Source organism: Emydura macquarii, unplaced genomic scaffold, assembly GCF_026122565.2.
Source record: "Emydura macquarii macquarii isolate MOO-44397 ecotype Brisbane River unplaced genomic scaffold, CSIRO-AGI_Emac_v2 contig_1348, whole genome shotgun sequence".
Lineage (NCBI taxonomy): Eukaryota > Metazoa > Chordata > Testudines > Chelidae > Emydura > Emydura macquarii.
In genome coordinates this window covers 17,363,159-17,388,488 of record NW_027131485.1, presented here as the reverse complement: position 1 = coordinate 17,388,488, position 25,330 = coordinate 17,363,159, and the positions used below count along the sequence as shown (strand labels likewise).

The 25,330-nt window shown below is 38.1% G+C and overlaps 1 protein-coding gene across 1 annotated transcript in view; it reads left to right on the top strand.

Annotated features, from left to right (window-relative positions):
* The window catches only part of USP7 (ubiquitin specific peptidase 7), an 88,906-nt gene that overhangs the window by 58,326 nt on the left and 5,250 nt on the right, over nucleotides 1-25,330 (top strand). The window contains exons 11-28 of the mRNA XM_067551292.1: nucleotides 568-650; nucleotides 1,954-2,063; nucleotides 3,151-3,307; nucleotides 4,643-4,787; nucleotides 5,453-5,583; nucleotides 11,255-11,389; nucleotides 11,594-11,695; nucleotides 12,529-12,634; nucleotides 13,024-13,116; nucleotides 14,406-14,473; nucleotides 17,317-17,417; nucleotides 18,830-18,983; nucleotides 19,834-19,901; nucleotides 21,834-21,942; nucleotides 22,026-22,103; nucleotides 22,319-22,419; nucleotides 23,030-23,129; nucleotides 24,323-24,442. Of these exons, the coding sequence (XP_067407393.1) occupies nucleotides 568-650; nucleotides 1,954-2,063; nucleotides 3,151-3,307; nucleotides 4,643-4,787; nucleotides 5,453-5,583; nucleotides 11,255-11,389; nucleotides 11,594-11,695; nucleotides 12,529-12,634; nucleotides 13,024-13,116; nucleotides 14,406-14,473; nucleotides 17,317-17,417; nucleotides 18,830-18,983; nucleotides 19,834-19,901; nucleotides 21,834-21,942; nucleotides 22,026-22,103; nucleotides 22,319-22,419; nucleotides 23,030-23,129; nucleotides 24,323-24,442 (1,961 nt within the window). The remainder of the gene's footprint in view (nucleotides 1-567; nucleotides 651-1,953; nucleotides 2,064-3,150; nucleotides 3,308-4,642; nucleotides 4,788-5,452; nucleotides 5,584-11,254; nucleotides 11,390-11,593; nucleotides 11,696-12,528; nucleotides 12,635-13,023; nucleotides 13,117-14,405; nucleotides 14,474-17,316; nucleotides 17,418-18,829; nucleotides 18,984-19,833; nucleotides 19,902-21,833; nucleotides 21,943-22,025; nucleotides 22,104-22,318; nucleotides 22,420-23,029; nucleotides 23,130-24,322; nucleotides 24,443-25,330) is intronic.

The following is a 25,330-nucleotide window of genomic DNA, read 5'->3' as shown; positions in this document are numbered from 1 at the left end:
CCTACACTCCATCCCCTGTATATCTGAGTCTCCAGTCTTAGATTCTAGTGCAGAGGTACTGAGGGGGGTCACGGCGGTGCCACCCTTATATAGCCATTGGACAGGCAACGAGGGTCAGAGGATATGAGCACTGCCCCGACAGTACTGCTAAGCAAAATTCTCCAGCTTCAGTGCCCTGGGCATATGCACACCTAAATGGAATACATATTTGCACGACATCTCAAAGAACAGTTACAGCACAGGCAAGAAATGGTCTTTCACTCAGTGTGAAGTGATGTAGAAAGCTGGTGGACCATTTAATGACCTGATTTTTAAATGTCATTTTTAAACACATTTTAAATACATTTTTAAATCTATATTTGCCCTCTCTAATTCCAAATAAGTCTCAATCATTGTTTGAAATTCTTAAGCAATATAACATATTTTTTCGCTGTACAAAAACAGAAATGTTCAGTTAGAGTTTAGGAAGTTTTAGTTTAATTTGCTCTGTTTATTATTGTTTTTGCATTGTTGAGTCTGCACGTTGTTTTAGTAAACTTCTGTTTTTTCCTGCTATTTCTCATTTAGTATTTGAGTCCTTCATTGATTACGTTGCAGTAGAACAGCTGGATGGTGATAACAAATATGATGCAGGAGAACATGGCTTGCAGGTATAAAATTCAAGAGGAAGTAACAGGTTTTCTTTCCAGATCCTTAATAAAGGATTTCCAACGAGAGCTAGCTATTGAACTACATCAATCAAAATTGTTAGGAAATTCATGCAAACTTACATCATCTGATTGTGTGGCTTCCTTCTAAACAAGCTTGTGTATATTTTGTCCTTAATTTCTGTTAGGTTTCTTTGAAATGAAGACTTCAGCAGTACAATTTGCTTTTATCCCTATGATTTTATTATAAATTGTGATTTGTTTTACCAAAGAAGAAATTACAACTTGCATTTAATTTTAGATTTTATTTTTCAACTGGTATTGGATTTCAAGGTGATAATCCATTCATCTTCTTTAGTAAAGTTAGTCTACATTTGCATGTGTATCTGTATGCTACCAACAAACAGGCAAGAACACCAAATGAAGATGCAGAAATTTTTTTGCCATTCATCTCTCTGCACCTGTCCATCTCTCTCAGGCGTTTCAGTTTCACTTTACCTACCACAGTGTGAAAAGCAGAAGTCTTTATCTAAAACTGGTTTGGTTAAGCTGATTTTTTGCAACTAGCATAGCTCTTGTTAATAATCGCTAAAAATAAATTGGAAAAAAACAAAAATTATGTAAATGCTCTTCTTGTGGTAAGGTTTTGCAGCCTAGTAATGTCTGGCTCCATTCATTGTCCTCTTGTTATGCTTGGTGGTCTGAAACCAGTGTCTTTGGTGATCCAAACCACTGTATGGTCTGCATCTTGACTTTTCTATCTTCCCTGTGTAGCAAGGCCTCTCTGAAATGACAGGTTACATGAGTTCTCCCAAGACTCCAATAGCAAGAAATAAGAAGAAAAGCTAGCTATAATGGGAGGACCTTTCACTCAGAAATCTTCCAGCACTAGCTGGATCAACCCTCTTAAACTTAGAAATTTCATTGGTGCTATATTGCATTTATTTACGTTTTTAATTCAGTTTTATTCATAGACTACTTGCTTGTTCATTTATTCTTAGCTCATTGTGATGTTCTGATGCATTTTCTTTACTTGTTGCTCTTTTAAATAATTAACTATCTTGCTTCTTTGTGCTACTGCAGTAGCTGCTGGGAAGCTTAGGAGGGATGGGTGCAGCCCATTCACAAGTACCAAAAAGTTATGAAATGTCCTTGTTGCTCTTACCTGTCCATTGTGTGGTGTAGATGAAAGCCCATGTAGTATGAACAAATCTGAGAAGTGCAGTTTGTGGGTAAAAATTAGTTTGAGTAGCTCAAGAAGAGAACTTAAGGAGTCTGAACCTTACATTCTTTTTCAAACATACAGGAGGCAGAGAAAGGTGTGAAGTTCCTAACATTACCACCAGTGTTACATCTACAACTCATGAGATTTATGTATGACCCTCAAACTGACCAAAACATCAAGATAAATGATAGGTAACTGTTTGCCATGATAAAGTTTGAAGTTGTTGAAATGCTAGGTGGAAAATATTTTATGCAAAATCTGGCTATTCTTATTGTGTTTTCAGTCGACATGTGCAGGGAGAGGTACATGAAGGTATATGCTGAAAAAGGCTCCCAAGAAATAGTACTGATTATGTGCATTGTTGACTTACGAATTTTTAGTGTTCTGATAAACAAATTCAGCTGTTTATTAAATACCCATTGTTAACCATGTATGGGATGTGAAATAAGTAACAAGTTTAGATTTTTTAATTGATGCAATTTTATATAGAACCTTGTTTACATCATATGGGTATAAAAAAGTAAGAAAAATTGCAATAGTGTATGTCACTGTTTTTAATAATAATCACGTTCTTGCTGCAAGAACAAACAGAATTACTGGGTCTCCCCCACTCACGTCACTTTTTCTTTTGCCTCCACTGCACACTTGCTGTATTTTGGCACGTTCATAACAGAAAGAGATGTGTGATTGAAAAAACCTGTAACTTCTATGTTGTGGGTTTTATACCAGCCAGGTACACCTCTATGAACTGAGTTCTGGACACTTCAGTTCTGTTGTTTGCAAATGAGTTGACTATTTATCTGTTTTCCAGCAAAATAAGAATTGAGGGAATCTATATGTTACAATAATTGGAGGGTGTAGTGTGATCTGATGCAAAATAACAATAGTATTCCAGTCAAAAGGTAACTGATTTAGCAGTTGCACGCTTGCAGCACTGCAAAGAATGGGTTGTTGAGCTAGATTGTGCTCTCGTTAACATTGTGGTAATTCCAAAGTAACTTCTTGACTTCAACTGAGTTATTTTGAAAGTACACTGCTTTGTAACTGAGAGCAGGATTTGATCTCTTGTTCATATTCCATATTAACAATGTAAAATATGCTGCTTTACCCAATCATTGCAGTTAATCTCAGATAAAAATGACATTGTAACTTGACTTGTTCAGTTACCTATTGTAACTTTCTATAGTAAAGTTTATTTAAAAGTGTAAATACATTTCAGCATAAGACTATTATTCTGTTTTAATTACAAGTAAAAATACTTAACTTTTTTAAAATTAGGTTTGAATTTCCTGAGCAGTTGCCACTTGATGAATTTTTACAAAAAACAGACCCTAAAGATGCTGCAAATTACATCCTTCATGCAGTGCTAGTACATAGTGGAGATAACCATGGCGGACATTATGTTGTTTACTTAAATCCTAAAGGGGATGGCAAAGTAAGTATTGAAAAAGCAACCAAACTATTTTGTTTGTTTTTAAAGGTATCTAATTCTGTCTTTTGAGGAAGTTGAAGTTTCTGTCAAGGGGCAACTCAGAAACCTGCAATTGAGATTCCCCTTGCTAATTAGAATCACCCTAGGAACCTTTTGGTCTCCCGTAGTGGTGATTACTGGAATGCTTGTCTTTGAAACTAAGTTCATCCCCAATACAATGCTTGTTCTCAGAAAAGTTTGTTAAACTGTTTTACCCAGCTTCTAGTCCCACAGACTCAGGGAAACCTAATTTGTACAAAAAGTCTCTCTAAAAGAGAAAAAGATAAGAGGGTACTGATAGTTGGAGGCATTAGGGCACACCTAACCCACTTTGGAGCAGGTTCGTGCTTGCCTGCTCTTGGTTGGCTTGTGGCCAAGACTTTAGCTAGGGAAGTCCTTTTGGTCACACGCATCCGTAATAAAGAAGAAATTAGTCTGTTCAGCAGAAGCAGGCTGCCCAGCATGTCTCAGGATGTCTTTACTGTCTGTGATACATACATTTAAATCTAGGCAAAAGTTAGGGAAATGCTTCTAGCATCTCTGATTCAACATTCTGTTTCCCTGGGATGTTCTCCTAATATCATGAGATAGGCCATAATGAAGACTTGATATAATTGGAAGTTTATAGGTCAGGTACATCTTATTTTGAGATAGCTACCTTATGTGCACCATAAAATGTTTTTGAGCACTTAATTGTTTATATTTAAGAGGTGAAAGCCAAGATTCAATTTAAATTTACTGTTTTTCATATTTCCCCTTTAATTTTCACAACAGATATTGTACAGATAAGGATGAAGTTTTGGGATGTTTTATTTCATATTTGCCACAATATGTTTAAAATTTACAAGTAGTAATTGGATACTTTGCACCACTTGCTTTATATTTCATTCTACAACAATAAATCAGCATCAGCTATCTGAACTTCATGGTAGTAATGAAATATATTTGGATAACAGATCAGATTCTGTTAAGGTAAATAATAATTTGAATAGTTTGGCAAAAGATTGCTCTTTTACATAAAACAGACTCAAATATTTAATTAATAAAACTTCAGCAATTTAAGGCCCTCTTTATTTTGTGTAAAAACAGAAGGTTGCACAAATTATGCTGAACCAGTAGGATATTTTTAAAAGTTAATTCTGCTGCTTGGAGAAAAAGCTTTTTTATATTTCACTTGAAAGAGGGAAAAAAAATATTTCTATTTCTTGCATGTAATTTAAATCAGTCAGTTAAGGTGTGGGTTACTTTGAATCAAAAATAATTTTTTTGTATGTTTAAATTGCTCACTTTTTTCTCCAGTGGTGTAAATTTGATGATGATGTGGTATCAAGATGCACAAAGGAAGAAGCAATTGAACACAATTATGGAGGTCATGATGACGACTTATCTGTTCGGCACTGTACTAATGCTTACATGTTGGTTTACATCAGGGAATCAAAATTAAGTATGTATATGTTTGTGTATCTTTTTTTGTGTTTAAATGTTGATTAAACCCAGATACTGAAATGCAGAGGTCTAGAGTTACTTTTGGATCCTAAACTGGTGTCATCTTTCATCATATGATGGAGCTTCAAAAAACTGCAGTTGGAAAACTTTAGAATTTGACTAGTCTCTGTTACAGCTCCAAAATCAAAAATATCTTTAGCTGGCATCATGGTATCATTGGTATACACTACAGTATTTCACTGCATCTTCACAGTAATGGTGTAATAACCTTGATTGTGTTCTAAGCAGCAGAAACGGAGTACCATTATTTTTACATAACTAAACCTCAGTGATGAGAACTAGATCTGGCTCAATATATATAAATTTGAGTGTCAGGAAAGTTTTATTCTAAAAATCTGGCATTTAATTGAATACTTCATAAGAATGAGAGATAAATCATGAAAATGGTGTAGTATAGCCTAGATTAGAAGGTTCATCCTGTGCCAAAATGTAATGATGCTGTATCAGGTAAACAATGGTTTTAAAAGTGTAAAAGCTTTCCTTGGCTTATTATCAGAGATAGTTGTGTCCCTGTTGCCTCAAGAATAGTCATAAGTATATGTGAAAGCCCTATTAGATATAAATTATTGTAAAATGACATCACAAAACCCACTTTATTTATAGGTGAAGTTTTGCAGCCTGTCACAGACCATGATATTCCTCAACAATTAGTAGAACGGTTACAAGAAGAGAAGAGAATAGAGGCTCAGAAGAGGAAGGAGAGGCAGGAAGCTCACCTCTACATGCAAGTGCAGGTCAGCTTTCAAACAGTTACTTAAAACCAACTGATGTTTTGAAATGTGAAGATGATAATATTGGCTTAATAGTAATCAGAATTGTAGAAAACAGACACACTACAAACGGAGGTCTTGCCCCAGTGTCTGCTTAAATGTGCATCTTTAATTCAATATTTCTAATGTTAAACCATCCAAATCAAACTTTGGGTTATCTAGTTTGTTTGTTAGTTAGTTACTATTTGATGTGAACCACCAACTTAGGGCTTGATCCAAGAAACAGTTCTTTGAGTAGATGCAGCCATGTATTCTACTTAGGAGTGTGCATGCCCAGCATACTGGCGCCAGAGAATTTTGCCTACCGGAAACTCATTGAGGGGTGGTGCCCTGGCTATATGAGGTGGCACCACCCCGACCCCTTTTAGCTCCTCCTTATCACCCATGGTTAGAGTAGGAGCTCAGTGTGGTTTTCACCTCACAATCCCTCTATTTTAGTGACTTTTCTAATTCTATAGAGTTAATTAATACCCATCGTATGTAAAGCTGTTCAATCTTGCAAGACTTAGATCTAAAGCGAAGACTCGGGGGCGCTTATCCAGCATCTCCTTTTTGCTTATGTGAAGCAGCAGTGACAACCCACACAGAAGCCCAACTCCAAAGAGATAGACCGTTTTTCTAAAGTCTGCCAAGACTTCAGGCTTACGATAAGCCTAAAAAGACTAACATCATGTCCCAAGGAATTGAAGAAGAACCCTCCATCATCAGTAATTATGAACTTGAAGTGGTGAATGAGTTCACATACGTGGGCTCTACTGTTGCAATCAACCTTTCACTTGAAAGAAACTCCATATCTGCATCCAAAAAGCTGCCACAACAATATCTAGACTGAGCAAGAGGATATGGCAAAATGACAAACAAACAGTTTGCATCATGCATGGGTTATCAATACTCTTTTGTACAGGAGCAAGACATGGATCTTGTACTCCCATCAGGAAAAAAGGCTCAACAGCTTTCATATGCGTTATCTTTGTTGATATTTTTGGAATCTCCTGGAGGGACAGAGTCACCAACACTGAGGTGCTCAAGCAAACCAGCATACCCAGCATGCAAACACTCCTTAAACAGAGACACCTCCACTGATTTGGGCATGTGTGCTGAATGAATGATGGGTACATCTCAAAGCACATGCTCTATGGCGAATTGGCATCTGGGAAAAGATCTAAAGGATGCCCAAAATTGCATTTCAAGGATGTGTGCAAGTGAGACCTCAAAGAAATGGATATGGATAACTGGGAAGATCGCTCTCAGAACCGCAGCCTTTGGAAAAGAGCTCAGTAAAGATCTTCAAAGCTACAAGAGGAAGCAGTCCAGCTTAGCAGAGGAGATGAGCTCGCAAAAGGCAGAGCCCAAAGGGTCGAAACACCACCTTTAAATGTGACAGATGTGTCAGAGATTCTCTCTTGAGTGGATCTCTTCAGCCACAGCCACAGCTGCCATAAAATTAACTGAGTGAATTTTCTACCTCTCAGGGGCGCATACCCGTGGTCTCTTGAGACTGAAGGATGCCAAAGTGAGTGACCTTTAGTATAGAGTTACTTAGATTTAGTGTTAGTTAGCTGTAGTTTAAGGTGATGCCTTCACCAGGGTTTAAACATTGTCTGTCATGTAGAGGAATGATCCCCAACAATGATCCCTACATGAGGTGTTTGCTGTGCCTAGGTGTAGCCCACATCAAGGAGCTGTGTGTGATGTGCAAATTGTTCACCAAATGGACTTAGGTGGCAAGGAATCTTCCTCTGAAGCAGTACTTCAGTACTACACCATGCGGCCTGCTTTGGCACAGAGGCCTTCGTCAGATCTAAGGTGGCCCTCAGTTCTGAGGGAGCTGCTGCTTTGCATCCTGGAACTGGCGCCTCTCCAAAGAGATGGAGGAGTCATTCCCTATTGAGTGCACCGAGGAGAAGGCCACATAAGACCAACTAAGACCGCTTCAGGTCACATGAAGACTTCTCTCCCTTCTCCACAAGGAGTGCGGATCAGCACAGGGTGAATGCTGGTGCATGGATGGAACAGGTCCTGTCAACTACTCCCCTGTACTGCACAAGGTGGTCAGAGACCCTATATTGTTGACTCTGGTTCTGTCCCTGTGGTGTCCGTTGAATCAGGTACCATCAAGAGCCATGCTGGTGCCAGCAGCATATCAGGTGGCAATGGACCTCCTCTGCGTTTTTGTCCTCACCTTGCCTTTGGTCCAAGACTTTGCCAGGTCTGCATCTTTTATAGTTCTGTTGGCTGGGTGGGCCACTGCACCTGTGAGTCTGTCAGCACCATACCCCGATGTTTCCTTTTCACAGTCAATGGAAGTGTGGCTGGTGCCAGGCTTAGTTCAAGGGACCTCCCCAGGACCAGGAGCAACTTTGGCACTCTTGCAACCAGCGTCGCCAATGTTACTGTGGCGACACTCGCCACCCTCCATTTCAGCACCATCATTTTCCTCAGTACCGCTCCCAACTTTGGGGTCGACACCACTTCCAGCACCAGAAATGAGAGGCATACTCGGTACTACTGGTACCATTTCTAGCTCTCTTGTCATTGGTGGACAAGTCAGATCCCTAGCACTGACTCCACTGTTATCCCCTGAAGCCCAGGACTTCAGTGTCTGGGTGGGGATCTTGCTTCTCTCACTTTCCCATTACCTGACCCTCGTCAGGGCTGTTCATGGCTGTCAGAATTGGCCCTCATCTTGCAGTCGGGACATGGGCCTCTGGCCTGGTGCCTATTGTCCACCAATGCCTTATCCATACCGGTGTCCTCCATGGAATCTGTGGGATGTTTCTTGTTTGCAGAGGTCCCACTCCTCATCTCACTCAAAGGCGAGATCACCAATCAGATCTCTGGCAGTGACCATCGATCTGCCGCAGGCCTGGGCACTGGTGAGCCATCCCCATTTCTCGAGTAGTCTCACTGTCTTGGGGGAGGGAAAGGATGCCCAAATGAGAGATACGGATGATGCTGCTGTCTGCACCATCAGTGTGTACGCCCCCCCAAGAATAATAGAGTAGCCCTAGAGTTCTTGAAGGAGTGCAGTGTTTTGTCTGTCTTGTCTGAAAAAGCGCTTGGCCACTGAAGGGTAAATCCTCTTTGGCCTGCTGCACATGGGAATCAATGCCTGAATTCTGCAGCCAATAAGCCCTTCTTATGGTCACTGCCGAGGCCATCACTCCCACCAAACTATCTGCAATGTCCAGCAGACTGCAATGAAATCTTAGTCGCCAGGTGACAAATGCCCAAATTCCTCTTGTCGAGGATTTGAGCAGCCTGTCTGCAAGTTTAGACATGGCTATCCAGATCACAAAATCGTACTTGGACAGCAACGCCTGCCAGTTAGCAATCCGCATGTGCAAGGAAGAGAAGGTGTAAATCTTTCTGCTCATCAGGTCCACTCGTTTAGAGTCCTTATTCTGGGAGTCAGTTTAAACCTGCTCTGCTAGGCTCTGTTGTTCACCATAGTTACAACCAGGGAAGTTGGGGCCGGATGGGAGTAAAAACATTCAAATCCCTGCACTGGAATGAAGTAGCACTTCTCCATGTGCTTTGCTGCATGCGATACTAAAGCTGGTGTGTTCTAGAGAACCTTAGCAGGCTCAAGGGCGCACATCATTAATAGGTAGGGTAACTCTCGCAAGGCAGGCAGCTGCAGAATATCCACTAACTTGTGGGTGTTCTGCAAGAACTGTGCTTGAATATCTAGGGAAGCAGCCACGTGTTACAGAAGATTCTGGTATTCCTTGAAATCCTCTTGTACCAAAGGGGAGGAATAGCCAGGTACTGCGGAAATATCCAGACACAAAGATGAAGTGGTTAACTGTGCCAACGTCAGAGCCAGACCCTGCTCCAGGACTGACAAACCTGGACAAGATGACTATGGAGACTCTGTGCATAGATCCCATAGGGGAGGCAGTTGGGTCTGGGGTTCAGTCAGTCCAGACGCTCTTCTCTGGCACCATCCCAAGCACCCATTTTGACTCTTTGGTCCAGAGCAGTGTTCCAGTCATCAATACTTTCTCCCCATCCCCTCCATTTGGAGACAGGCTGGCCCGCTTTCACGATGCTTGGGGCTCAATCACCACGGACATCTGGGTCCTAAGCACTGTCCGATTGGGCTGTATCACCCACTTCCTTTGCATCCCTTCCCCTCATTCTCCATCCCCATCTTTCTTCAGGATCCCCTCTCACAAGCTGCTTTGCTGTGAGCATGTCCGCTCTCTACCGGGGGGAGGTTCTGCCAGAATACCAAGGCCACAGTGGCTTCTCTTCCTGGTACTTTCTGGTGCCCAAATCCAAGGGAGGGATAAGATCCATTCTTGACCTTCATGGCCTCAAAAAATATATATCAGATATGTGAAGTTTCAAAAGGTCATTCTATCAACTGTCCTTCCCTGTCCTGTCTCAGAAGGTTTGGTTTGCTGCTGTGGACCTTCAGGACACCTACTTTCATGTGGTGATTTTGCTGGATCACAGGGAATTCCTTCGATTCATCATAGCAGAGCTCCATGTTCAACATATGGTGCTTCCATTCAGCTTCTCTTCTGCCCCTCGGATTTTTACTAAATGCTGCAGGGTTGTCGTGATGGCATATCTCAGGAAGAAAGGAATCCACATCTTCCAGTATCTAGATGACTGGTTACTGAGGGGCAGGTCCAGATAGAAAATTCTTCCTCACGTTGACATGACACTGCACTTGCTCGACCATCTGGGTCTCATCCTAAACACTGGGAAGTCACATTTGGTTCCCACTTAGAAAATCAAGTTAATTGGGGCCCTAATAGACTCTACAAGTTTGAGAGCTTTTCTGCTCGACTAACTGTTTTCAGGTAATTCACCACCTTTTGCCTAAGTGTTCAGTCTGATTTCCATGACAGTTTGGGTGTGCCTGAGGCTTTTGGGCCACATGTCCACTTACACGCAGATGGTCCAGTTCTCAAGGTTGTGCTTTCACCCCCTCCACATGTGGCTCAGGATGGTTTATTGTCCAGCTCTTCACCCCCCGGATAGATTGGTTCATCCTCCTCAGCAGGTTCTGGACTCTTCGCAGTGATGGATGCGTCCAGAGAATGTTTGCCAAGGTGTTCCCTTCGTCCGGCCCTTGGCAACCATTATGTCCTGTTAGTAGAGGCAGTGCTGGCCCTACACCAGAATGAAATTCCCCTTACACCAGGCTTTTTCCGTCGTGATGCGATTTCCTGGGTGTGTGGTTCCTGTACTCCAGTTAAATTGGTATACAGTGGCTGCAGCAGAAATCAGAAACTGGCCCATAATGTTTTAGGCCCATTCCTGAAAACATGTTAGTGAATATTCCTATTGAATGCAGTGGCACTTCTCTAGGGCTAAAATTACTAACATGCATAAGTGTTTACAAGATTTGGGCCTAAATGTTAATGGCTTTGTGCTGTGTTTTGTCAGTACATTTGATATATTTGTGAATTTTTAAATATTATTTTGGCTAGCATAGTTTATCTTCAAATACATAAGCTATTAATGAAATTGATAACTTATTAACATAAAATGATTTAAGTGTAAACACTGACACTAACCAGTAAATCAGCTAAATTCAAATGCAAAGCTTGCATCAACAGTGTTTGTGATTGTTCAGCTGTAAACTAAAGTAACATGTATAAATGTGCACTTTCAGATAGTAACAGAGGACCAGTTCTGTGGCCACCAAGGCAATGATATGTACGATGAAGAAAAAGTGAAATATACTGTGTTCAAAGTATTAAAAAACTCTACACTTGCTGAATTTGTTCAAAACCTCTCTCAAACAATGGTAAGGTTTCTGTAGCACAGTATTTAACTACACATGTTTCTGTTATTATGTTTTGTTCACTTTATACTCCTGGCATTATCTGGGTATATGTGACTTTCTGTCCTAGTTTGGATTTTTCTATACAGACTAGTTTTGACTGGTTTTAATAAAGTATTTTAATTCTATTTGTGTTTTTCTTATAATTTTACCTTTCTTTTACCTTAGGGATTTCCACAGGATCAAATACGATTGTGGCCAATGCAAGCTAGAAGTAATGGAACTAAACGACCAGCGATGTTGGATAATGAAGCAGATGGCAATAAAACGGTAAATATTTACTAATAGGAGAAAAGTTAATTCTAAGTCTGTCTCATTTACAGTTCCACCAGTAAAGATGTGGTCTTCAAGGTATCAAAACCTTAAGTGATGGAAACTAACCTATGTCCTCTGTAACACCATAGAAGAACTTGGTGAAATCTGGGACCAATACACAATAGCCCTTGATTTAGAGTAGATTTGAGATTTGGTGAATTGATTTTGAGATTTGGCGGATCTAGATCTTTTTAGTGTAATGAAAGGAGACACACAATCATGATTCACCTGTCACTGACACTAACTTGTTTAAAATGTATTACTGGTAATGTAAGGGCAAATATGTTATGAATTCCATGAATGCTTCATAAAATAGAAAGAGTTGCATGTAAATATCAATAAAATTAGGGATACTAAAAGTGATTCTAACCCCAGTGTTATGTTTACCCTTAATTTTTGTTCTTGAAACTATAATGGACATAGATGGAAATAAAATATTTTTAAATGTACATATTCAGACCAAGGAGTCAGCCCACTTTAAGTAAAATTATGTACAGTTTAAAACTTGTTTAACTCTTTAAAAAGCACACATCAAAATCAATCTTTTATATTGTTTTGATTACTTTAGCAAGCTTGTGGAGGATGGCATATAATCTTTAACTCACCAGTATAGCTAAAAATTAGGGACTTTTCCCAACAGTGTAAGGTTGCTTTTTAAGTTCGTTTATTGTTTTAATTTAAATTATGCAGTTAGACCACTCCACTAAGTTTTTTGCCAATATGAAACTCATCTAATGTCATTTTTTTCTTCATGTTACGATTCTTTTATTCTGCTTCCTAAAAAACAGATGATTGAGCTCAGTGACAATGAAAATCCATGGACAATATTCCTGGAAACAGTAGATCCAGAGATGGCAGCTACTGGGGCAACATTACCAAAGTTTGATAAAGATCGTAAGTATATTTACTAAAATTTAAGAAAATACAAAGTCTCTTATTCTATATGTGTGTAAAAATTATTCTATATGTGCATAAAAAATCACCCAATGTTCCTTCATTTTGTGTTGTCCTTTTTTAGGGTGGAGAGAGACTGGGATTTCAGATGCCCTAGAATGAGTGAAATGCATTTAATCTACTGTGTGGGGTTGTTGTTTGGGTTCAGTATGTAAATAGTATTTTAAGGAAATTATCTTATCAGGTTACATGTTTGCTCATTAATTAAGCACATTGTTTTGTGACTATTGTGGCCTTTAGCATGAAAATGGAATTTACAGTTAGGTGATCTTCAGATATGCTCAAATTATGGCTTTACGTCAGATTAATTTTTGTTTCTTAACTTGTAGATGATGTAATGTTGTTTCTGAAGATGTATGATCCAAAGACTCGGAGTTTGAATTACTGTGGACATATCTACACACCTATATCCTGTAAAATACGTACGTCTTTAAACATTTGTTTAACTGTAATATTTTAAATTTTAATATAATCAATTATATAAATACAGCATTTTGCATTTAATGTTAGTTGTGCTGTTGAAACCAAAATTCAGAGAAATACAAAAATTATGGCTTCTACAGCAGCATTAGCCTGGCTGTTACATGTGCATAATATTTTCCCTTCTTGTGTTTATGCGATAAACATGTAATTTGGTATATTGTGAAAAGTATGGGATGAAATATGCAAGGTTTGCAACATGGCTGCAGGAACCTTAACATTTCTATTTTCTAACTTAAATTTAACTGGTGAAGCCTTAATGATGCATTAACACAGCTTTAATAGCCTTTTATTTTAGAAAAATAGTTTTGCTCAGTAATGGTAGACTTTAAATGGCCCTGCTGGGCTTTGAAGTTCACATGTCATTGAAATGAATGGAGTGGGGGAATTGTCAGTTCCACCTTTGCTGCTGAAATTTAACTGTAGACAGTTATCTGCAAGGCTGGGTTAATGGGGAAACAGTCTATTGATTTTATATTGGGCTGGCTGTATCTTTCTAATTATATTTAAAGGTTTAGGATTTTACAGTATGTTGGTGACTATAGCACATATTGCAGACTCACCCTAAAAACTCAGGATCTGCTTTCTCCCATCTTTTTTCTTATTCCTGAGTGTTACTGTTTTATGGGATTCTTGCCAAGTGTTCTTCTGCAACATTTTGTAAATTAACTCATACAGATTGTTGCAGCAGCAGGCTCCCCGTGCCTGTCTGGTTACACTGTGTGTGTAACATCCTAGTTCTCCTCACCCCTATGTGACATCACAAAGAGGATAACGCTTCTTTAGGCTCCACTGAAAAACGTTAGCTGATGTGCACTGAATGTGTTCAAAAGTGATACTTCGATTTCTTATTGTTAATAATTCCTCTGTCCATAAACAAAACAAGTGTTGGTGTACATTAACAGTGACTTATATTCAAAATGTTGTGTCAAACTTTTCATTTTTGCTCTAGCTGTGTTTATTTTTTGTGTGTGGTTAAAACTATGACATTATTTTAACCTAGCAGAATTCAGATGGCTTTGCAAAATTTCCTCAAATTAAAAAATAATAATAATCCCCTTTGGGCTAAACACAAGCATAGGAAGTTTCATCTTAAAAGAGAAATTTGTCATAAAGTTGAGCATCTGAAAACTTGGGGGGTTATAATGGAAACCTTTTTGCAACCTTAACCATAGCTTTCGCTGCTAGCGAAAGCTATAATATACTTCACACTTCTTTTCTTTTCCAATAGGTGACTTGCTTCCAGTTATGTGTGAGAGAGCAGGATTTCCCCAAGAAACTAACCTTATCCTCTATGAGGTTTGGCTTGATTATTATTCCTACAATAAATCTAGGTTTGTGTGTCATTAGCAAGTTTTCCTCTAAGGAAAAACTGCATGTAATATAAAAAAAAACCTAACCACTACATATAAATACAAAGAATATGTCACTAAAATAACATTTTAAGTGAGAAATAGAATCATTTTAAATATTACATTTAGACAAGAAACCATCACCAATATAAAGCCAAGTGAGGCTTAGGTCCTATTGGAAACTCTGAAAATCATTCAGTTTCAAAGTTGTTCTAAGTTTAATTTTATAACCTAAAAAAAAAAAAATTAATAGCTAGCTTTGATTACAAACAGTTGGTTTAACAGTGAGATCTAATCAGCCACATGAGGTTTATCCTCCTCCTGTTGATTAGGTACAATGCTGCATCACCGAGAGACAAGTTTCAGTGAGATACAACAGTTTCATTTACTGATGGACACACTCGGCACGATCAGTACTTCTGAACTATTGAAAAATTAATTTATACAATGCATCAATTATGTACTTTTATTTTAATACTTAAGTAGCTGTCTGTGCTATTCTAAAAATTATTACTGTTTTCTTTAATCTGGAGCTGAATACATGGAAACTCAAATGCTGAACACTTGCTGTGACAGATTAAAAAACAAAATCCTTTATAAAATTTTGTTGATTTTTGCATTAGCATGACTAATCATTTACACTCAAAACTCTTCTTAAACTCTCTCAAGGTTGGTAGCATCTCTCTTCTTCCAGAACTGGGTATTAGTTATGATTTGGCTGCATATGCTAGCACGTTCTTTAAAGTAACAAACTTTACAGCTTATGCATACTATAGTTAACAAACAGAGGTTTCACTGTTAAAGATGTTGTGCACAGTAGGGATGTAAAAATTAGTTTAATTTAAAATCCGTTTAAACGTTCTAAAAGTAGAATGTTTAAATGATTAAACGCTGGGTGGGGAGGGGAGGAGGGAGTGTACTGGGCAGTTCTCAGTCCTGGGGAGCTGAGTCGAGCCGAGCCAAGCCCAGCTATGGCTCCTCCTCCCTCCCCATCCTTCTCCCACCTAGCTGGGAGCTGAGCCCAGCTGTTGGTCCCACTCCCCGCCTCCCACCAACTGGGATCTGCATGGCTCTCCGGGATCTGAGCCCAGCTGAGACTTGCCCCGTGCGCTGGGCTCCGCACTGCTCATGGGGGTCCGAGCCCAGCTGCAGCTCGCCTCCCCGCCTGGAGCCCAGCCCAGCTGTGGACTCCCCCCAGCGATGGGCTAACCGCCCCCCCCAGGCTCACACCTCCCCAGCCGGGAGTTCCCCCCTCCTCGCCAGGAACTGAGCCCAACTGCAACTCCCTCTCACACTGCGCTCTGTGCTTCCCCGCCAGCAAAGAGCTACCCAGCTGCTCTTGCTGGCAGGGAGCCAGGCCAGCTGCCGCTCCCCCCCCCCCCTCCCAGTTCAAATGGAAATCAGCTGTTTAAAACGTTTAAACAGCTGATTACCATTTAAACAATTCACCTTTTACATCCCAAGTGCACAGCAATGTTTGGTTAATCTGCTGTACCCCAAAAGCTATGGCTCTGCGGTTTTTGAATACTTGGGCACAAGAGAATATAATTGGAATCCTAACTTTAAATCAACAATAAAAAAAATCACTAGTAATTTGTGACTAAAAAGTCCTACCCTTTGAATCTTCTACTTGAGGTAAGGGAAACTTTTTAAACTCGAAAGAGTACATTTATCTACAGGGAAGTCCTGTATGAGCCACTCTGTGTGCTGTTAACATTAAATCCATGCATGTTCTCCGAGTCACCATGGCAGCAGAGCTGCTTACTGCTAGCAGGGCTGGCCTATGTGCTCCCAGTGCCTGACCTCTGCACGTGAATCTGCAGTGGCCTGTCTCCAGCTGTGGGGAGGGAATGCTGCATCCTCCCCTGCCTCCACCATACTATATGAGGCAGCAGGCAATGTGTGAGCTCCTGTTCCCTTCCTCCAAAGTGTAGGAGTAATATATGTTTATAATAACTTTAAATTGCTCTAGTGGGAATTGAATCTGCAGTGAGGCCCTTGGTAGACTAGAAATAAGAGCTCTAATGCCACTAGGTTCCTGGTTTGCTAGCAGCCATACCGCTGTCACTGATGGCTCAGGAGGCATGTACAGAGTTCCATACTAACAGGCAGAATTGCTACCAGGGAACTTACTTTATACAGTCACTTCCATTTACATTACATTTATACTATATAAAAGCTGCTTCTTTCAAACAGTATGGTTGAGGGCCACAAAAGATTCTGGCAGTTATTGCTTTAAACAAAGATATTTATATTCCAGTAAACAACTCATAATGTATGTGTATTATAGTTGTTTAAATAATGTGCATTTAATACTCTGGGAGCTATGCACTCCTTTTTCAAAAGCAAAGGCACCCTGTTATTGTGAATTAGTTGCACCTTGCCAAAAACAAACTAGTATGAATTGGGATCCTCTACTGTTCTGAAAGTTGCATATTTGAAAAATAAGTCTTAGAGCACTGAGAATTTTGAATAGAGGCTGGCTATAAAGAAGATGTAATGGACTATATAAAACATTTTTAAATGGATTCAATTTAACTAAAAGAAAATGTTGTGCAAATTTCATGGGTAAAGTAGAAATAGCCAACTCTATCGTGAGCAATGAAGTTTGTAAATGAAATATAATTTGAATTATTAAAAAAAAAAATAAAGTTCACCCCCCCAATTAATTTAAATTTAGATTGAAAAAGAAAATGAGTTATCTTCCATCACAATATTTTTGCAACTCTGAGTGCTTTCTATTTTGTCATTCATTTCTTCTTATTGTTCTCCCTTTTGTTTTTACTACAGGAAGTTAAACCGAATTTAACAGAGAGAATTCAAGACTATGATGTATCTCTTGATAAGGCTCTTGATGAACTCATGGACGGTGACATCATAGTGTTTCAGAAGTATGTATTTTGAAGGGATGGTTATAATCATATTTGCATCACCTGGTTCACTTAAATTTAAGGGGAGGAAGTTTTTCAATTTAGCAGTTTTAATAATGATTTTCAAATGTTGAGAAAAGTAGTTGCTTAATGGCAAACATAGTAAGCAGTACCGATTTACTAGTTTGGGGCGGCAGGGGAATTAAACTATTCAGAATGTTAAACTATCACTTATAAGATTTAAAAAAAACTCTTCATCCTGATTTAAAAGACCAATAAATACTGAAATAATCTTCACATTATGATGATAAGATTTGTGTTCAGCAGAAACTCTGAATTCTGCAGTTTTGCCCTTGGAACCACCGTAACTGAAATACTATACTGCAGAGCCCAGCTATAGTTCCGATCTTAGTCTCTGTATTATAACTACTATACAAAACTCTTGACATTGGGACTTCCTTTCAGCCTAGAACTAAGCTGCCTTCCCTTTTCCTCTTACTCATGCTCCCTCACTAGTCACGTGTTGGCCTACAGGGATGACATGCTCCTGACTTAACTGAGCACATGTTCAAATAATAGGGATGTTGGTGCTTATTAGAGATTTCTCCAAGGCAAAGGGAGAACTCCTGCAGCTTATATCCATTAAAGGGATCTTACTTAAGCTTGTCAGGGCTATAAATCAGCATTTCTGTGCTCTTACTCCTGATGGTCACACCCAACTGTGTTGCTCTGTTTCTCTCCATGGGCTGACAGTGGGTGGAAGCCAGCTAGTCTATCTTCAGCACTCTTACCCCAGATTATGTGAGATGAATATATTTCTCATGTCATGCCTTGGAACTCGCATTCCCTGTTGACCCAGTTGGTTTTATGCACCTTTGGCTGGCTGCTGACTTCTGGGTAAGTGCACAGCTTGTACCCTGGTGCTATTGCTCTGCCAAGAAGATAGGGGTACCAGTCAGTAGTGACCCATACTAATGTCTATACGCATTTCACATCTGTGGTTCAAGGGATTCTATTGTACATCCAACCATTGTGCAAAGTGATTAATAAAAATCTTCCTTGAGAATGTAGGATGTTTTCCACAATGTAGTAAAGGTATGTGGTAGCATGCCAGGGGAGGGAAGGGGAAAAGAGTGCCACTAGAATGTGTCTCCGAAACAAATGGAGTCAGCATGCTGCCAGACTGTCAAATAAGTACGCATGGTGTGTAAATGAGATAGAAGTCCTTGCACGACACACGTATATACATATATATAGTCGAAAGGTATGAATCACTGCTGACAATTGTAGTCCTATTGTGTACAAATGGAGGATCTTTAAAGGTTTCCTATCTTAATTTCTGTATTTCTCAATAATATTTGATTTACTGTGAAACATGTTTAACACCCCTAACTACTTGTATAATATAGATGGTACAATTTCTGTTTTTGTAGGGATGACCCAGAAAATGATAACAGTGAACTGCCAACAGCGAAAGAATACTTCAGAGACCTATACCATCGTGTTGATGTTATTTTCTGTGATAAAACAATCCCCAATGATCCTGGATTTGTTGTTACTTTGTCCAATAGAATGAATTATTTTCAGGTATGTATTCCATTCTATTGTTTTTGTTTTCTCAGTCATAGCAGCATGAGGTGTTTTTATATAATAAAATCAGGTTCAGATTAATTAGTAGGTCAAGACACTACTCTTTGGATAAAATGTTCTTATAAGAAGTTCTTCAGGGCATCGGCTGTGCTTTCATTTCTGTTTTTTCACCTACCACATTGTGTGTTCTACTGGAAACAAATAATTCCAGCTTCCTTCTCATACTTTCAACCTTGCCTCTTTAAAGTTTTCCTTAAAGAGCTACTTATGGCTCACAGAAAATCTTAAATATATTTAGAGATTCTGCCTGTGTTAACATGACTTTCATTTTCATTACTAATAGCAGTTGATTGTATAACCACAAGAACTTTATTTCTTAAAATGCTATTCTGTTTTGAAAAGTGACTCTGAAAATGATATTGTGGGATTGCTTATATTCTGAGAGTGACTTCCAAATAAAATGTGTGCGGTGTACAGGTAAAAAGATGTTGCGTTTTTAGAATGTTTTCCCCTTTGGATCTGAAAGTCAGCCGTGTTTCTGATTTTTGTATCATCACCAGTATTAACGATTCAGCCAAATTATGCTCTCATGTATACCTATGCAACCCATTTTCCTACGAGGTGTTAATGGACCTAGAATCATCAAGAACTGGTGATGGCCATCCACTTACTATATCAAATACATATGATCCTGGACTGCGTCACCATTCATATAGGGAGTATGTGTTCTATGTCTCTGACTGGATTCTTGAAGCCTAATATGGAGATAGCATTATGCATAACCCTAGACAACTCAGGGTCATAAATGATTAGTCATTTAGAATTTAAAAAAACTTTATTTTCACAGGTTGCAAAGACTGTTGCACAAAGACTTAATACAGACCCAATGCTACTACAGTTTTTCAAGTCCCAGGGGTAAGATGAGTTCATGTAAATATAATTTTCTATCTTAGCTTTGTCATTATTTACAAAATATTCTTTAAACTAATTTTAAAGAATTTAAAACTAAGGAATAAAGTTAGGTTGTCACTTAATCATTTAATAACTTTTTCCTCATTGCCACAAAATTAATTCTTTGCTTAGTTAAATTTTATTTCAGCTAACGCCACCAAATATTTATTTTCACGAACTTTATAAAACGTGCATTTAATTGCATATTGTGAACACTATGTTTGACATTGTTGACCAAACTGATGTGTGAAGAGAGCATTAACCTAGATGTTTGGTATGCTGTTAATGTGCTGCTGCACAAAACACTAGGACAGCAGATGTATCTCTCTGGGCTCATAAGGGTTTTGAATGCATCACTTTGCAGCAAATTGTCTAGACAGTTTAAAGAATTATGTTGATTAGCTTTAAAGGGAATCCTTCAATTAAAGGGTAGTAGCTACAATGGAAAGTTTTATATCAAGGGAATTGGAGAAATGTCATTCAAGAAGAAAGACAATGAGCTAAAGTGAACTGCAAACTTGAATTTCTAAAGTTGACATATTAGTGATTTTTGATTATACCAAAGGATGCAAATACAGAGGTTTTTGTTATACTTCCATGAAGCGCTCTTTGAACACTGAATTGAACATGCCTTTCTGGGAAAGGCAGTCTATGTACAAAACGGATTAAAAGTATTTTTCATTATTTACATCTAAAGCTATTATATTTAGGGTTTTTTGGCCTCAGTTCAAATTGATACTTGCAGACTTCAGATGGCAAAATATGTCATTGGGTTGGAATGGAAGGAAGCATTAACCAGGTGTTAGAGGGGCCTTCCTTCCTGAGTCTCTGTCTGATGGGAAAAAATAATCAGATGAGGAATGATTAGCCACAAATGGGTGGGATGAGGAATCTAAGTAGCAGAAGAGGAAGTTAAAGAAATCACACTTCTTCTCCTTTGTTTGTGGGAGATCAACAGAAAGTGGGGGAGGTGTAGCAGTGTCCATGGGTGGATGTCTCAGGACTCTTTAATGGAGGCTAACTGTTTCAAGAAAGAAGAGTATATGGTTTATCTCAGTGAGGATATGTTTTTAGTTGGAAATGGGGCTGTCTCTTGGGGGTGTGGGAATGATGAATGAGTATCAATGACATGAGCATGCATGGGATAGAGAGCCCTTCTCTGTTCTAAGTGGGGTGCACATGAAATAAGAGCATCGACAGCTCCTCTCACCATTGCTGGCACGCTGATGCATTGTGTCCAAACACAATTGTAAAAGTCTGTTTTCTGTCATCAGAAAATTATAGCATAATGTGGGAGACAACAGAACATCAGTAGTTATTCCTGTGGTGTATATGGGCCCATAATCTGAGAGGAATTATACTCTAGTCTTACACTAGCAAATGTAGCCCTTGCTATAGTTCTTTAAAATTAAATATCTTCCTTGTTCCTCAGGGATCATGTGCCTGGTTTTAGTAGCCTACTACAGCTTTTTATAGGTTCTGTACTGTTGTCACTAGAGAATATTGTATTTTTATCCTGTGGCTCCACAAATTAATCCTCTAGTAACTACAGCAAGTATAGTAGAACCACAGTGCTGCTACACTAAGTCATTCTAACTGTTGGAGGAACATCTATCTGCCATTGCATAAAGATTAAACATGAGACTTTTTTTTAAAAAACTCCCACTAAAAGCTAGTGGGACTTACTCAGGCTTCTCAATCCCTTAAGTACTTTTGAAACTCTCCCCTTAAAGCACTGTGAATATAGTGCTGCATTGGCTGGGCATGCCAGTTTTATACCAAGGTGAAATTTTGTAAATGTCAGTACTGGAAGTTAAATTTACTTTGCATTCTCAAAAGAAGTTTATTATGTGGCAATGGATTACAAAGTGATATTTGTGTTGTTTTCTTGTATAGTTATAGGGATGGCCCAGGTAATCCTCTTAGACATAATTATGAAGGTACTTTAAGAGATCTCCTGCAGTTCTTCAAACCTAGACAACCTAAAAAACTTTACTATCAGCAGGTATGAGTCCTTATTTATACCACTGTGCTTTTGTGCTTTTGTTGCCTTTACAAGAATGTCTAAAGTGTATCTGTTTTTTCTAGCTTAAAATGAAAATTACTGACTTTGAAAACAGGAGAAGTTTTAAGTGCATATGGCTAAATAGCCAATTTAGGGAAGAGGTGAGTACAATTTTATCTACCACACTGGATTCATTGTAATTTCTTTTCTCATAAGCCTTTGGATGGTATTGTGATAACATGTGGCAATTTATGTAATGTTGAATTTTAAGAGCTAAACCAAAAACACAAGATTCGTTACATATTTTTTAGTAATTGTACCACTTTGAAATTTCTCTAATCATTGATTGTTCCATTTTAAATATTGTATTATAAAGGAAATAACACTATATCCAGATAAGCATGGGTGTGTACGGGACCTGTTAGAAGAATGTAAAAAAGCAGTAGAACTCTGTGAGAAAGGTTCGGGGAAACTAAGGTAAGTAGAAAAGGTAGCTAGAAAAGACAGTTATGATAAAATATAGATCAATAAATATGATAGTGTTGATTTCACCTAAATTAACTATTTGTGCTTTAAAATACAATGAAAAATCAAATGCAAATTAACATAGTCTGTCACTGTGAGTTTAAAAACTGTTAAGGGCATTAGAGCTCTTAGTTTTTGGAATATCTGCAACTATTAATATGAGCTAAATTCGTAAAAATATATATAATTCTACTTCCTAGAATTAAATCCTAGCAACACTTAGCATTCATTGATTTCACCTGCAAATTCAGACAATTAAATTGCAAATGTATTGCATTTTCCAACAGTTCATGCCATTAATTTTCCAAAAATTAAAAAATAAAGACTGTTATATAACTGGAGAGACTTCAGAACATAATTTAAATAAACATCTGTTGGCTTATGCTGCAGATACACTGACTCTTCAGGACTGAGTCTACTGCTTACTTATTCCAAAGTAGGAACACATTTTAAAAATATTCAGTATTAAAATTTAATTCTGAATATAATAATATATGCTAAAGATTTAGTAGATGCATGTTGCATTGATTTTAATTCTTTTCCTATTCATTTTGGTTTTAAGGCTTCTAGAAATTGTGAGCTACAAAATAATTGGGGTCCATCAGGAAGATGAGCTGTTAGAGTGTTTATCACCGGCAACAAGTCGAACGTTTCGAATAGAGGTAAATATTACGTGTTTTTTTTAAAGAGAAATGTGAGATTCTTGCTTTTGAGAGGGCCACATTCTCCAAATAGTAATTATCCATCCATAGATTCTGATATTCAAATATTGTGACCATTTGAGTGAACTAGCTCATTAGAGGGATTTTCTAAAAAAAATTATGGCAAAGATAGTAAAATATTTCTCCTTCACTTCAAAATAGCTTGAGATTCTTGATCCTATAACAATTCCACTCTTAACATTTTATGCTCAAATGTTTTTGTAACAGGAAATGAAAGCTTTGCAAGGAGCTATCCATGAGAAAATTCCCTCATCAGCAGTAATTCCTTTGTTCACACAGGGACTCATACTGTATATTTTTATGCTTAGGCCCTACTTTCCAAGTCGTAAGCCTGTTTGTGCCTGCATACTTTATTCCTTTCCTTCTTAATTAAGGTTAGATTTTTGAGTCAGATTAGATAGGTCATTAGGTGTGACTTTTCTCAAGATTTGCATTAGATGCCTCAAAAAATTTTTTTTTTTTTTTTTTTTGCTTTAAATAATTTTAAGCATTCAGAACTTCACTTATATCAGAACTCATAAGTACACAAAGGAAATTATGTTGTCAATACAAATTTGTATTGCAAGGAAACAGGAAAGAGTTATTGTGTTATTACCCCGGCAGCCGCTTACTGACAGTTTGTGAGCAAATCAGTGCTCCTGAGGACTTCCGGCTTCTGCTGTCAGTTAAAGAAAAAGGCAAATAAGAGAAGTCCTCTAGAAATAGGGGTACTTCCATATCATGTCAAAAAAGCAATTTTCAAAAGAAAGGGTAAAAAGAAAGGACAACATTTGACCTCTTCCAGAACTTCAAGTTAAGTGTGAAATATCTCACTACAGAGGTCCTACAATCTGAGATCCTTGCCAGACAAGCCATTAAAAAATTGTATGGGATATGGGGAAAGCCTCTCTGTGGGAGAAGTTCTCCCTTCAATCCCCATACTCTTACAGAAAAGACTTTTTTAAATATGTTTTGTCAAATGGGAAACTCATTTAGCTTTTTAAATATTTATATAATTATATATCATTTGTTGGTCAAATTGTTAATTATGTATGTATTAGTCAGTTACATTTTCTAATATTTTATATTTAATGTTTGTTTTGGCTGTTTTCAATTTAATTTATCATGATCACTGTTTTTAAATCTGAATATAGGAAATCCCTCTGGACCAGGTAGATATAGATAAGGAAAATGAGATGCTAATCACAGTAGCACATTTCCACAAAGAGGTTTTTGGGACATTTGGAATTCCATTCTTGCTGAGGATACACCAGGTATGGCACATTTCTGTTATTTCCTTGTGACATTATTTTGTTTAACAGTTCTTTAACTTCCTATATGGACAGATGTGTGATAGGTGTCAATTTATGTATTAGAGCATCACTTTTATAGAAGTGCTTCTCAGAACTATTCTGTTCTGCAATTTGTTTTCCATCTGTTCTGACTTACAGAATTCAGGAGGAATGGTGGTCTAGTGACTAAGTCAATGACATGGGATCCAGCCATTCCTGCTGCTTCTACAGATTCCCTCTGTGACTCCGGTCGTCATTTAATATATCTGTGCCTCTGTTCCCCATTTGTAAAAATAGAGATATTTCCTCTCTTGCCTTTGGTTATTTTAATATTATATATTAAGTATGTATATTTAATATACAAAATTTATAATGTCTCGCCTCTCTTTAGACTGCAGTATTTCTGAGGCAGTGACTGTCTTCCTGTGTGTGCATGCATGCATGCGTACAGTACATATGTATAGTGCCAAACATAATGAGACCCTGATATCAGTTGGGACTTTGAGGCACAATTGTAATTAAAATATTCCTTATGGCTTGAAATTTCTCATGGTTAGTGTTTGCCTAAAGGTTAACTTTTTGGCTAATATGAAGAAAATTGGCTCCTCTTTGCAGTGATGGCTGTGAAAAATGAGCACATGACACTTTCTACAATCCTCATTCCAATGTAACTTCATTAGCTCATAACTCAAATGGCTCGTTTTTAACACTTATCATACACTTTATCTTAAAGGACAATGAAGCACTGCAAGATTGAAAACAATTGTGTTAGAATTTTGAAAATTAACATCTTTTTTTGCTCTCTCATGCCAGTTTGTATAAAGATTATCTAGTTTTGTAAGATTCTTGGACTCAGAAATGTGTGTATTG